At 39.1% G+C, this 13,867-nt stretch overlaps 1 protein-coding gene across 3 annotated transcripts in view; it reads right to left on the bottom strand.

The window, feature by feature from the left end:
• USP53 (ubiquitin specific peptidase 53) overlaps positions 1–13,867 on the bottom strand; it is a 64,018-nt gene that overhangs the window by 26,365 nt on the left and 23,786 nt on the right. Inside the window, exons 1-8 of one of the 3 annotated variants that reach the window (XM_043513427.1) lie at positions 12,049–12,185; positions 8,369–9,542; positions 7,258–7,371; positions 7,091–7,173; positions 3,536–3,641; positions 2,546–2,692; positions 1,605–1,754; positions 902–1,073 (exon numbers count right to left, since the gene is read on the bottom strand). In XM_043513427.1, the coding sequence (XP_043369362.1) occupies positions 902–1,073; positions 1,605–1,754; positions 2,546–2,692; positions 3,536–3,641; positions 7,091–7,173; positions 7,258–7,317 (718 nt within the window). In that variant the 5' untranslated portion in view covers positions 7,318–7,371; positions 8,369–9,542; positions 12,049–12,185. Of the gene's footprint in view, positions 1–901; positions 1,074–1,604; positions 1,755–2,545; positions 2,693–3,535; positions 3,642–7,090; positions 7,174–7,257; positions 7,372–8,368; positions 9,543–12,048; positions 12,186–13,867 lie in introns of those variants that run through there. The other 2 variants (XM_038399225.2, XM_043513426.1) reach the window with 2 other exon arrangements.

Below are 13,867 nucleotides of genomic sequence, written 5' to 3'. Positions count from 1 at the left end.
AGGTTCTGAACTGTTACCACTTGCTCACAGTTTTTCCTCAAAACATTTTTTTCAGTTTTTTATTATTTTGGGGGTATCAAAAAAACCAATACAAATACACCTATCTACTCTCATGCAGACAAAACATGCCATCACTACATATTAAATACTATTTACCAAACAAATATTAGTTATACTCTTTAGTCACTAACAAAACAGAACCCCACACAATAGAAAAAAAATCAAAGTTCTCTCTTTCTTGGTTAAGTAAGATCACTTAGATCAACATAAGACCATAAGAACAGCCATACTGGGTCAGACCAATAGTCCAGCTAGACCAGTATCCTGTCTTCCAACAGTGGCCAATGCCAGGTGCTTCAGAGGGAATGAACAGAACAGGTAATCAAGTGATCCATCCCCTGTCGCTCATTCCCAGCTTCTGCCATACAGAGGCTAGGGACACTTCAGAGCATGATTTTATATCCCTGCCCATCCTGGCTAATAGCCCTTGATGGACCTATCCTCCATGAGATTATCTAGTTCTTTTTTAAACCCCACTATAGTCTTGGCCTTCACAACATCCTCCAGCAAAGAGTTCTGCAGGTTGACTGTACCAACTTAGAGAAGTAAGATTTACCATATTCTTCCACTGTGTAATTTTAGTTTTTTAGCCATGTGTGTTTTTACAGTTAAAGAATGTTTCTAGTTAGGAATCCTTTAACTGTGTCTCAATCCACATTTTTACATTTGCAACAAACCATTATTTTTGATGTTCTAATGTTAAGTATACACACACATCAAATGCTATCAGGACATTTAGATAATTATTGATAAAAGCACTTAAGATCAAGATAACTAATCAATTACCCCCAGATATTGGTCATATTTTATAAAAAATGGTATTAGTCAAAACTTTTATTACCCAAGTCATCTCCATGTCCTGCAGCTGCTTTGTAATGAGACCAGTGAATGATATGCTTAGGAGCATCTTCTGTCGATACAGCTGTACCATCTGGGTTAGCAAAAAATAGCAGCAAGGGCTGAAAGTGGCATCGAATGCACTTGGAGACCACATCTTTCCATTTTGTTCCAACCTAATAAGAAAATGCCCATATTTTTGCAAATATAAAACTAACTGATACTGAAATTTGGGTTTAAGTATACCTTTATAAACCAGACATGTTACATGAATTGAATGTCTGATCCTGAAAACACAGCACAACTGCAGCTGTACTATTCATTTTAAATTTATGCAAGTTAGGGCAGAATAGCAAACATTTGCATATGAGTTAGCATAGTAAACATCAACACATTACAGATACCAGCCAGAGTTTATCATATTCATTATTTATTAAACCTATATTTTTAAGAAAAATTGCACTAACATCTACTATCCGATTATTGCACATTTCAAGAACAGTGAAGTTGTGCATTCATTTTTTTTTTAAATACTTAAAACTGACTTGTCAAACTACTTTTCATGAAAATGAGGACATTTGTTTGCATTTTAAGTCTGGTGTCAAAAGAATAAGTTATGTTTTAATGCAGAAAAAATATTTGGGGCACAACGTACCATTAAAAAAAATGAAGGTCATTAAATCTCGCAGCAATAATACAAAGCCTACCTCTTTCACATTTGCATCATCGAACAGCACCCACTTGCAACTCTTGGTATGAAAGGCAAAGGCACAGTAATGTCGACTCGTGTAGCAAATCATCCCCACAAGAAAAAGTTCACTATTTTTGGCCTGTTCATCTGTAACCCTATAGAACAGCTGTAAAAATGATTATGTATAGATTAAAGAAAAAGCATGTCTGAGGTTGTAAAGTTAGATTAAGGCAAGGTTGCATGCATGTCTTCTTGTGTGTCTATCTGCATTATGACAGGAGTTACATGAGCATGTAACTTCTAAAGTATCCCCGCCTCATTTTCTGTACAAGATGACTGATGCTCAGAGAACTAATCCACTGTGTGATGAAGGACACGTATGTTTTTAGGACTTTTGCTTCATTTACTGCAGAAATTTGAAGGTATACAGTGAATGAGGCGAGGACTGCAGGAAAAGAAAGGATGGTCTCATGGTTAAGGCAGTTGAATGTCACCGTAGAGAACTGATACTTTGGAATCACTTAAACCAAGTTTTCCCTCAAGTGGCCACTCACTAGGTATTCATTTTCTGGGTACTCAATGTCGATTAGACCTGTTTCTTGAACATATAAAACACTATAAAAATGCTATGAAGTCTGAAAATCAGGCCCTAGCCATCTCAAGTTAGCAGACACTTGACAATTTTGCCATTACTCTCGATGCTTCAGTTTCCCAACCATCAAATGGGGTTATCATCACTTTACCACAGATGTGTTGTGAAGATTAATATAGTATTAGTTCACACAAAATATACTCCCTGATCTATTTTGTAAATGTTAATTGTAATTCCAAAGTTAGGTATATATAAACTTATTTTAAGAGGAAAAAAAAAAGATATGAGGAAAGGCATGAGCATGATGCATCAGCTGTTGGGACTGAAATTTTAAAAACAAGATAGATTAGTTTTAATTCAGATACCCCAGGAAGATAAAGTTGTGTTGCCAGATTCCGCATGACATCTTCTGTGAGGTCAGAATGTTCCGAATCCCAGACTAAACCGATTGTCACAATCTCAGGGCAGTTCATGAGAACACGACGGATTTTTATTTTTTGACCACAGTTACTCTGGAAGAAAAAAAAAAAAAGACACAAAAAAGAGTGAACATGCCAACAACTTAGAAAATGAGAAAGTTATTGGATGACCGGAGTAAAAATAAAAAAAGTTCCTCACTTCTTTCCTAGCCTCAAGTTTAAATTTATTACCTCTAAATTGTCAATAGCAACCATGAAGACATGTAATCTCATACTGGTATAAAATATTGGACACACATCCTGATCATGTCATCTTCATTGTCAGCTAGGCTTCATTCCCCCCACCGCTTATGGCAAACTTATGAGATGGAGGACACTGACTTCATTATTTTCTTCTCTTTGATCACTGTTTTTCTGGAATATTTCTCTATGGCCCTAAAACACAGTACTAGAACACAGAGGCAGACAATTATATGAGAGAGACACAGAGTGAGAGGAAGGCAGGCACAAGAAAGAAAAAGGAGACTTGAGATGAACCAAATTGAAGACAGTCTGTTTTATCAAGCCATATCACTACCAAAAACTAGACTAAAGGAAACTGCATTTAGCATTCAGGTTCATCAAGTTCATCATAAGTGATATGTTAGTAAGTGAAGAGTTTCAACTAACAAAACATGGACTTAAGTACCTCATTTTCACAATGGCCATTTGTGTGTCCACAACTTTGTATGTGCAAACCCTCATACATAGATGATAGCTGCATGCATAGGTAAGTACTGACAAACTGTTGCTCAAAGAGTAGATGCAAGTGTTTGCATGTTTAAAGTTGAGCTGCACTCAAATGCAGTCCAAAATATTACTGAATCTGAATCCTAGGAAATTATTTCCTATGTCTAAACCACAGAAATGTAATAATTGTTTATTCTGTCTACTTACAGGGCACTTCCTGAAGTCATCAGTAGTATTTGCTGCCTGTAGCAATTCTGCAAACATTTCTGGCTTGAGACGCTCATGCTTTTCAATCATTCTGTCAACTTCATTGCTGTAAACATGAAATAAACACATTTCATTAGAAAATCATTCACCTTAACAGTAAACAGATTTAAGCTACCTCAGTAATGCTTCAAAAATTTAGCGTAGCAACGTATACCTAAGAATTAATGCAAGATTGCCCTTCTTTCTTAATGATATTTGCCAGTATTTTTTCTTTAGTGAATTTATTTCTCCTGAAATTGTAGATTATCAGCCCCGAAGCCCTCCATCAAGATAGGAGGATTATAATGTGGACTGTAGACAAGCAAGTTTCCCTACCGTTGCACTGCAATGCGTCTCAAATCTGACCTGATTATGTTTCAAGTGAGAGGATAGTCCACTAGGAACTATGCCATAAAATTAGTTGATCTTATTAAAGAGTCTGCTGAACAGCAGAATTTTTGTATGGAATAAGTTAACTTTAACCTCTTACTGAAATAATCAGCCTGAAAAAGTTTACAATTGATAGAAGCAAAAGGTGACTCAGAGGTTAACTCTAATGTATAGTAATTGTTTTCAACCATAGGAATAGAAAAACTGGGGCAGACCAAATGTCATCTGACAGTGGCCAATGCCAGGTGCTTCAGAGGGAATGAACAGAACAGGTAATCATCAAGTAATCCATACCCTGTCGCTCATTCCCAGCTTCTGGCAAACAGAGGCTAGGGACACCATCCCTGCCCATCCTGGCTAATAAGCCATTGGTGGACCTATCCTCCATGAATTTATCTAGTTCTTTTTTGAACCCTGTTATAGGCTTGGCCTTCACAACATCCTCTGGCAAGGAGTTCCACAGATTGACTGTGTTGTGTGAAAAAATACTTTTTTGTTTGTTTTAAACTGTTGCCTATTAAATTTCATTTGGTGACCCCTAGTTTTTGTTTTATGAGGAGTAAATAACACTTCCTTATTTACTTTTTCCACACCGGTCATGATTTTTTTAGACCTCTATCATATCTATCCAAGCTGAAAAGTCCCAGTCTTATTAATCTCGCCTCATATGGCAGCCATTCCATACCCCTAATCATTTTTGTTGCCCTTTTCCGAACCTTTTCCAATTCCAATATATCTTTGAGATGGGGCGACCACATCTGCACGCAATACTAAAGATGAATTTATATAGAGGCAATATATTTTCTGTCTTATTATCTATCTTTATGACTCCCAACATTCTGTGTTAGCTTTTTTGATTGCCACTGTGGGGACACCACTATTTACCTCTCTCCATTCTGAAAACTGACCGTTTATTTCTAATCCTTTGTTTCCTATCTTTTAACCAGTTACCAATCCATAAGAGGATGTTCCCTCTTATCCCATGACTGCTTACTTTGCTTAAGAGCCTTTGGTGAGGGACTTTGTCAAAGGCTTTCTGAAAATCTAAATACACTATATCCTCTGGGTCCCCCTTGTCCACATGCTTGTTGACCCCCTCAAAGAATTCTAGTAGACTGGTGAGGCACGAGTTCCCTTTACAAAAACCATGTTAACTCTTCCCCAACAAATTATGTTCATCTATGTGTCTGACAATTTTGTTCTTTATTATAGTTTCAACCATTTGCCTGGTACTTAAGTCAGGCTTACCGGCCTGTAATTGCTGGGCTCACCTCTGGAGCCCTTTATAAAAATTGGTGTCACGTAAGCTATCCTCCAGTCATTTGGTACAGAAGCTGATTTAAATGATAGGCTACCAACTACAGTTAGTAGTCCTACAATTTCACATTTGAGTTCCTTCAGATCTCTTGCGTGCATACCATCTGGTCCTTGTGACTTATTACTGATTAGTTTATCAATTTGTTCCAAAATCTCATCTAATGACACCTCAATCTGGGAGAGTTCCTCAGTTGTGTCACCAAAAAAGAATGGCTCAGATTTGTGACTCTCCCTCACATCCTCAACCGTGAAGACCGATGCAAAGAATTCATTTACTTTCTCTGCAATGCCCTTATCGTCCTTGAGTGCTCCTTTGATCATCCAGTGGCCCCACTGGTTGTTTAGCAGGCTTCCTGCTTCTGATGTACTCAAAAAAATGTTTTGAGATTACTTTGCGTCTTTGGCTACCCATTCTTCAAATTCTTTTTTGGCCTTCCTGGTTATAGTTTTACTCTTCATTTGCCAGAGAGTTTGCGCTTCTTTCTATTTTTCTCACTAGGATTTAACTTCCACTTTTTGAAGGATGCCTTCAAAAACCATGAAAGGAAGATAATGTCCGTCAGGCAGAGAGTTTGCCCATCAGTTTTCATCTCACTTCCATACAAGAGTTCCCAGTACACCAAGAGAACATTTTAAAAAAATGTGCCCTTCTCTGTGCTGTTTTATGGATATATAAAGAAGGCCTGAAGAGTTTATTTCCAGTGTTTGTGGAGGGATCTCTTATATTACAAAAACCTCAAGACGACCCTCTCTATTTAAAAATCAAAACAGCTCCACTTCCAGGTAACGCACAAAGTTCACAAAACACACAGACACACTGGAGATACTCCTGCAAAACCAGAGGAGACCAGACCTGATGACATTAGATAAAAAAAAGCTCTCATACCTCAAGGAAAGCAACAACAAAAATTAAGAATCCTTTGCATGTCACCTTTAACTATTTTAGGAACATTCAAGAGTTTTTCTAATATGAGAAAATTTAAGACAAGCATTTGAATTGGCATGCAAACCATAAAAAAAATAAATCACAATTTAACTTAAGATTCCACCATCTTTCTTGTCACCTGGGCTCAGAACCTTATCATTTTTCACTCTTTTCTTTCACACTACTAAATCCTGTTACTTTTCTAATCTACAGCTTCTCAAAAATCCATAATTTCCTCTCCATTATCACAACTAAAACCTTGTGTGGTCACTGCTCATCTCACTCCTCAACTACTGAAACATATTTCTCTCAAGCCACTTTCCTGCCTTTTACTCCAGAGTATATCCAAATTACTGCCAGTAGTAGACCAGCTTGTCTGCTGTTCCAAGTGTTTATACAAATATAAATAAGGAATCTGAAAGAGATACAGTAGTGGGCAGTAGGGGAGAGGGATTTTTTGCATTACTACTCCTATTTTAGTGACCATAAATTTTCCATCCTTCTCAGAAGGCTAGCTCCCGTAGGTGTTTGATCCTCCTGCAGCAGTCAATGACACAGGTGAAATAAGCACTGCATGAAGTATTTTTTTTATTACTTCAAATTAAAGAGCAGTCAATTTAGAGCACTTCCTTGTTCAGTGACAGGTTAAACAGAAGGGAAAGCTAGTTTTGTACCATATCCTTGATTCTGAATACCTCAATCAAGTCGTCTCCCCCCTCTAATTTACTATCTAAATTTTATTTTTTGGATCATCAATCATGTGTCAATTTCAGCAAAGAAAAAAACGTACAAAATATGAACATTTATAGGACTAATTTGCATGGGATTTTGCATTTTGCGGGGGAGGGAGGAGTTGGACGGGAATGAGGAGAAAAGGAACTTACCACAGGGCTGTTGTAGAAATGTAGCGCACAAATTCTGTAAAAGGCAAGGGATCTGATGATGCCCCACAACTTCTGCATACACACTACAAGTAAACAGGATGTTTTTATTTTCACAAATTCATATAATTGGAAATAAAACAGATAAAGTTGTAACACAAAGATCTTACCTGTTCATATAGTGTCATAGCAAACTTCTGATGAGTGATGCAGGATTTAGAAGTGCACATGTCTGTTTCACAGCTTGGCACGATGTGGAAATGAATTCTCTCAAGTATATTTTCCTAAATGAAATGATAACATTGTAAAAAGCTGGGTTTTTAATCTCTTATCAATTCACTTTCTGTGAACATTACCAGTAGTGTGTTATTCCAGCCACTGCTCCTGTTAGCTCCAGCAAATTTACCTCCTAACTGTTGGCAGGCAATTTGCATTGATCACTATCCTGGTTCATGACAGCCTACACCCAATCAGTCAAAGTTTCTAGCATTAAGAAAACAGAACTGCAAAATAAAAATTAGTGTTACCTGAGTGGCCTTCCAGACTTTGGTCTCCTTTGTAAAAAGTCAATTTATAGGCTAGGACCAAAGTTCTCCTTTCTGCAAGAAGTACCTTAAGGGTATGCCTACACTGCAACATAAGCCCGGGCTCAAACTCAGAATGGAGCTTTGGTCTCAAGCCTATCTACAACAAATTGCTCAGACTCAGCTCAAGAGTCATAGGGCCCTGCAGAGGTGGTGGGTCTGAGCCAGAGTCAAGCCAGGATCCAGGATTCGAGCTCTGTCGCTATGCAATGTAGATGAAGCCCCCTCGACTGGGGTTCCAGAAGTCCACCAAAAGTATCCCACAATCATAGAAATGTAGGACTGGAAGGGACCTTGAGAAATCATCAAGTCAGCTGTGACAAGGACCAAGTAAACCTAGACCACCCTGATTGGTGTTTGTCCAACTTGTTTTTAAAAGCTTCGAACAATGGGGACTCCATCTCCATCCTTGGAAGCCTATTCCAGAGCTTAACTAACCTTATACCGTAGTTAGAAGAACTTTTCCTAATAGCTAATCTAAATCTCCCCTGCTGCAGATTAAGCCCACGACTTCTTGTCCTACCTTCAATGGACGTGGAAAACAACTGATCACCATCCTCTTTATAATCCCTTGAGCCAACTGCCTTTGTCTTCTCTATCCCAAGAATTTCCAATTGACTCCAGAGAAATGAAAGCAATCCCCCACTAGTGTAGTTCACCAGTTTGGCGAGTCTGCGTTTAAACCATTGTCACCTACTCAGTAGTTGAAGCAAGGCTCAATGGCATAATCATCATGGACCAGTGAGAAATACAAAGATGGAACAGAGATGCAATGACAGATGATAGCTGATGTCTATGAATGTAAAGAAGTTTTTTGTCTCCACCACTGCTATGACAGTCCAGATAGTTTTGTGAGAAAGAAAGGTGTTAATCCATGTCAGATCTAAAAACTAAGCTCAGAACCCTCTGGACAGCTTCAATACCATGAACAGCAGAGTACGTTTCTATGTGGTTCCAGTAAGGTTTCCCCCCTCCACGGTCACCATAGTGTCTGAGCACAAAAAGTGTTTCTGCTCCTGGACTTGCACTACTATTTTCATGTACAGGGTACGGGTACAAAGCCTGGCCTACAGCCTCAGTCTTTTCTGGGCAGAAGGGAGATGGGTGAATAGATTAATTTGCAAGTTTTTAGGAGGGAAGCCAAGTCCACAAAGTTTCCTGATCATACCACACAGAGAACCCAGTGTCTCTTGGAGGTGTACCAGTGCTGCTGGAAGAATTCACACCTGCCACCCAAGATAGGAAAGGGGAGATTTAACACCATCATCATCTAGCTTGGCACACTCTACTGTCCTACTTTTTGTTTCTGGGAGCCTTTGTTTGGATCTTTGGAAGAGAAACTTGTAACAGGATCTCTTGGGAAGTCAACAGGGACCAGAAAGAGCCTGGTGAGGGAAGGAGAAAGAAGCAGATTTCTTCAGTTCCAGAGGCCAGTTCTCAATATGAATGTGCCACAGAGCTCCTACCTATGTTCAGAACCAGAGTTCTTCTGCCAGCAATATTAATTTGAGCAAGGAGGAAGCCAAAACACTAGACTTTCAACTCTTCCAGAGAGCGTTTCCAGGTCTTCAACCTCAACCCCCTTCTTTGCTCTTGAATCAGGGAAGGGACTTTTCTTCAAGAAAACATTCACCGTCTCCATCCACTGTCTCAAAGTCCTTGAATGAACTGCCCTCCATCTGAGTAAAGATGGGAATACCTGACAGGCAGTACAAAGCCCCTTGGTAGCTCTTCCCTCAGGATGATGACCGCTCCTAACAGTTCTCGGCGGGGGGTGGAGGGGTGGGGAGGGATGGGGGGAGGAGACTTAAATGATACCCTGTGATGCAGACACTTCAAGCAGAGGAAAATACAGAGCTCTCCCCTCCATCCTGTAAACAGAGTAAAAGAGGGAAAAAATATGATGTGAGGCTACTCTGATCCCACTACACACTTCTCCAGGTCTCTGCCTCAGTTCTAGCTCCTCCCATGTTGGACGAGGCCATGCATTCAAAGGGACAGGATCATGTTTCTTGGGGTTTCCCTGGCTTCTCATGGCAGGGTGAAGATCCCACATAGCAGGTAACAAACACCACCAGGCCTCAACCACAGATGTTTTAATATCAGGTATGCCTTGCTGAAAAGTGTTGTTGCTTCATAGTGATGCTCTCTTCCAGTAAGGCGGAACAGCTAATCAGCTGCAAAGTATCTAGAACAGAGGTGGGCAAGCTACGGTCCAAGGGCCATATCCGGTCCATTGGACTGTCCTGCCTGGCCCTTGAGCTCCAGGCCAGGGAGGCTAGCCAGCCCCCGGTCCCTCCCCTGCTGTTCCCCCTCCTCCACAGCCACGCTGCCATGTGAGCAGCGCAGCTTGCGCCCTCCCACTCACCTCCCAGGCTTTCCATTAAGTCAGTTCTACCGCTCTGAGCAATATGGTAAGGTGGCGGGGTGGGGGGGGTAGATAAGAGGCAGGAGGTCCCAGGGGCCAGTCAGGGGACGGGGAGAAGGGGGGGTTGGATAGGCATGGGAGTCCTGGGGGCACAGTCGGGGAGGGGGGGAGGGGTTGGATGGGTCACGGGTTCTGAGGGGGTGCATTTGGGGGGCAGGAAGTGGGAGAGGGCGGATAGGGGTTGGGGCCAGGCTGCGGAGGCCCTCCATACAGTTTCACACTTGGATATGGCCCTTGGGCCAAAAAGTTTGCCCACCCTGATCCAGAAACTGAGGATACACCACAAACTGCAGAAAGAAAGGTCAGTGCTAGGAAGGCACAAGTTGTCTAACAGCTAAGGGTTGGAGCTAATCAAGCTAGAAGAATCAAGAGGAACAGTGGCCCAGTTGCAGACTGGGAGTGCTCCTTGCAGAAAATTAATCTAATTATAGTAGGCTATAACATGAATCAAAATGAAATACTATTAAGCTTGATATCAATCTTGTTAATCGATACAAACAGCACCTCAGCAACCAATTACTGTAATTAGTTATTAGATCACTTCCATGCAATCAGGTATCAAATCAGTGCATTACATACAAGAAAGTTTTTCTAAGCAATCTTTTCCTTGCTTTTCAGAGTATGAGAAACAGGGCCAAGTCCTCAGAATTCAATGGAGATGTGCCAATTTACACCAGTAAAGAACTTGGCTCACGTTGTTTCAAAATGTCTTGTACCATCAGTTTCATTATGAAACATGAAGGAGAGTAGTAATAACTTAAATGAAGCAAGCAGTTATTTATTATAAAGCTGCTCTGAAAATCTTAACCATATTGGGACAGATGAATGTTTACTTAACAGTCATGTACCAATACATGGACCCAAGGTGATTTATTTTCACTAAGGAGCTTACAACCTAGATCAATTTACAAAAAACAAAAAAGGAGAGAAAGTGCGTCAGCCATTCCCAAATTTGTGCATGGAAAACGTGAGTTGAAATACAATAAAGATACAATTCATTCATTGAGTCTACAAGCCATTAGAAACTATTTGAAGCTACTGGTACAATAGTGTGCCCCATCAGGGATGACAGGATCTGTATGAAAATTTAAGACTATCACTACATTTACATTTTTTCAGGGATCTCCCACCAATGCAATGAGCAGCTTTAGATGACACCATGGTAAAAAAAGTCTATCTTTGTCTACATTAGCATTCCCACCATTGGTTCTAGTACCACTCTGGTGCTAAACAATAGGAAGATTTCAGATAAATGCTCATGTAGGCAAATCTTAAGACAGATATATAACCTCATACCTCAAATCTATGATCAGCAGGCACCATTTCATGTTATGTAATATTTAAAGTAATTATCTTTTGTGGACAACCCTCACATTAAATGAGCTAAACACCAGGCAACTGACTAGGCCTACATGGCCAGTGAAATATGTCTTAGATGTGTGAGCTATGTTTTAGTACATGAAATACAAACAGAAATGGCTATGTCACACTTATTTAATCTAATGAAAATGTGAGTTTCTTTCACTGTGTTAAGCACATCTCATTGATCAAGAATTACTGTATACTTTACATTAAAATGGCAAGCCAATTGGGTAATCTGAAGAGCACAGTTCAAGTCTTAGAATTGCTGACTGGGTTCAATGCTCTCTCTGTACTGAACAGCTTATTTTGAAAATTTTTGTATAAGATGGTACTTTCAACTGGAGCAGAGAAAAATCATTGGTAAATGCATAATATCCACTTGGTAAAAATAATCAAACACTGTGTTATACAAAAGGCCTTAATAAATAAATACAATAAATCCTTCAGGACTTATTCCACTACTCTGCAAGAGTAAACAGTCAGATTTTAATGCAAGGAGCCAATTTGGCAACATACCAAAACAAAACACAAAAACCCCAAGAAAAACTCTTAATAAGAAACAAATTAACACCATTGTAAATACTCACAAAGCATTCTGCTGCATCATCCATTAAGCCAAGCTGAAAACGCTGTTCATCTTTAAAGCTTTCAGCCAAGGCATGCCTCATATTATCTGATGGCAGTGCCTTTTCTCGACTGTGTTGAAACTGTGCAAATATTGTCTGGAAGTAAGTGAAATGATTGATAACTTCACTGACATTTCTTTTTCATATTATATCAGAACAGGCCAACAATTCATAAATAAATGTTACTTCTGAAAGGAAATTATGCCACTGCATTTAATACAAAATTCTGTTGAAGTAAAAAATCCCATTAGCTTTCTTTACCTAGCCAATATTAAATGGATATAAAAACATACAATGTAGTAATTGTACGTTTTGAAATTAATCCATCATTTCCTTCCAAATCAATCTCATTTCTGTGTTTTTGCTGAGAGGATATTATACACTTTACTCTAAGCTGAGCCATATCATGATGGAGCAGGCAAGCAGATTTTACACTTGGCCTATTAAAATCATGAAAATGTATAGAACTGTGATTAATACTTATTCAAGGCTTTTATATTGTCCATATTTGTAAGCTTACTTTATATCTTGGTCACTAAAATAGTCAGCAAGCCAGGCATTATCTATCAGTTTAGCTTTACAGCTGGTGTGCAATCCACATGGATGAAATGTTAGAGTAACCTGAGCATTATTTAATGAATCACTGATTTTGTAAAAGTAATGTAAAACAGGTAGATTATAAAGATACACCTCTCTCTAAAATGGTAAAGAAATATGCAAAACACTTGTTTAGAAATTACACACTTCCCCCATTAGGGATGGCTACGATCAGCACCCAATTTGTTTTGTTTTTTTAACGAGAAGTTTGTATAGGGATACTGAAAAATACTATAATTAAGTCAGTTAACTGCAGAACCAGTGATGGTTATAAGAAGCTGGGTCAGCTGATGCTAGAGAGTTAAGTATACTGTGAGTGCGTGTTTGAAATAACTATGGAACAGACTTATTGAAGGTTACATAAAGACTAAATAACTTTAGCCCAGCAGAGGTATTTGTATGCACTGGTCTAATTATTCAAAGCTAAAAAATTGAGGGGACATGAAGTTAAGCAGTTGAAATAATTTTTGGGACATTAAACAGGCAAAAACTAAGGTGGTAGGTGAAGTCCATTCCCAGGAATTACTTTTAGGTTTCAAATTCTTAGTCTTATAAGGAAAGTCACATCAAGTCTAAATTCTCCACTTCTTTGGAGTCCACAGTGACTATGGGTGCTCTGTCCAACAGATCTTCAGATACAACAGTTAAGCTAGTCTCGGATGTTCATGAAAAAAGGTGATGTTACAAACCATATTCCAGTTAATATCAAAATGGCAGTACAATATCTAATGTCTCCCCTGCCCCCCCAAAACACCAGTTACAATGTTATTACTTTGATAAAAATGACAAGCAAGGCCTCCATAAAATGGAGGTTAACATTTATAAAATCAAACAACATTCAGTTAACTTTGATATGTAAATATTTATCATGTGCCACCTCTCTCCTCTGCCTGCTGGTTCAGTTTTTGGATCCATCAGAGTATTAAACTTAAGAATCTTGAGATCCTGTACGAGAACAGGATTTTTAATAATTTAAATGCCTTGCCACCTCCAAAAAAACACAAGCAGTAGGCAGGGTTGTATAGATATTCACATTCATGAACCAAAACAAAGATTTTTAGGTCTGCCTTCAAGCCTACAAGGCTTTACAGAAGAACAGTTGAATAAATTCTGAGGGGAAAAAATTCTGAACAGAAGAAATACAGAAAACCTTTGGGAATTTCTCCCCAAACCCCGACATGTA

Source organism: Dermochelys coriacea, chromosome 4 (assembly GCF_009764565.3).
Source record: "Dermochelys coriacea isolate rDerCor1 chromosome 4, rDerCor1.pri.v4, whole genome shotgun sequence".
Classification (NCBI taxonomy): Eukaryota; Metazoa; Chordata; order Testudines; family Dermochelyidae; genus Dermochelys; species Dermochelys coriacea.
Note: the sequence above shows the minus strand (reverse complement) of the source record. Positions and strands in the feature narration are given on the sequence as shown.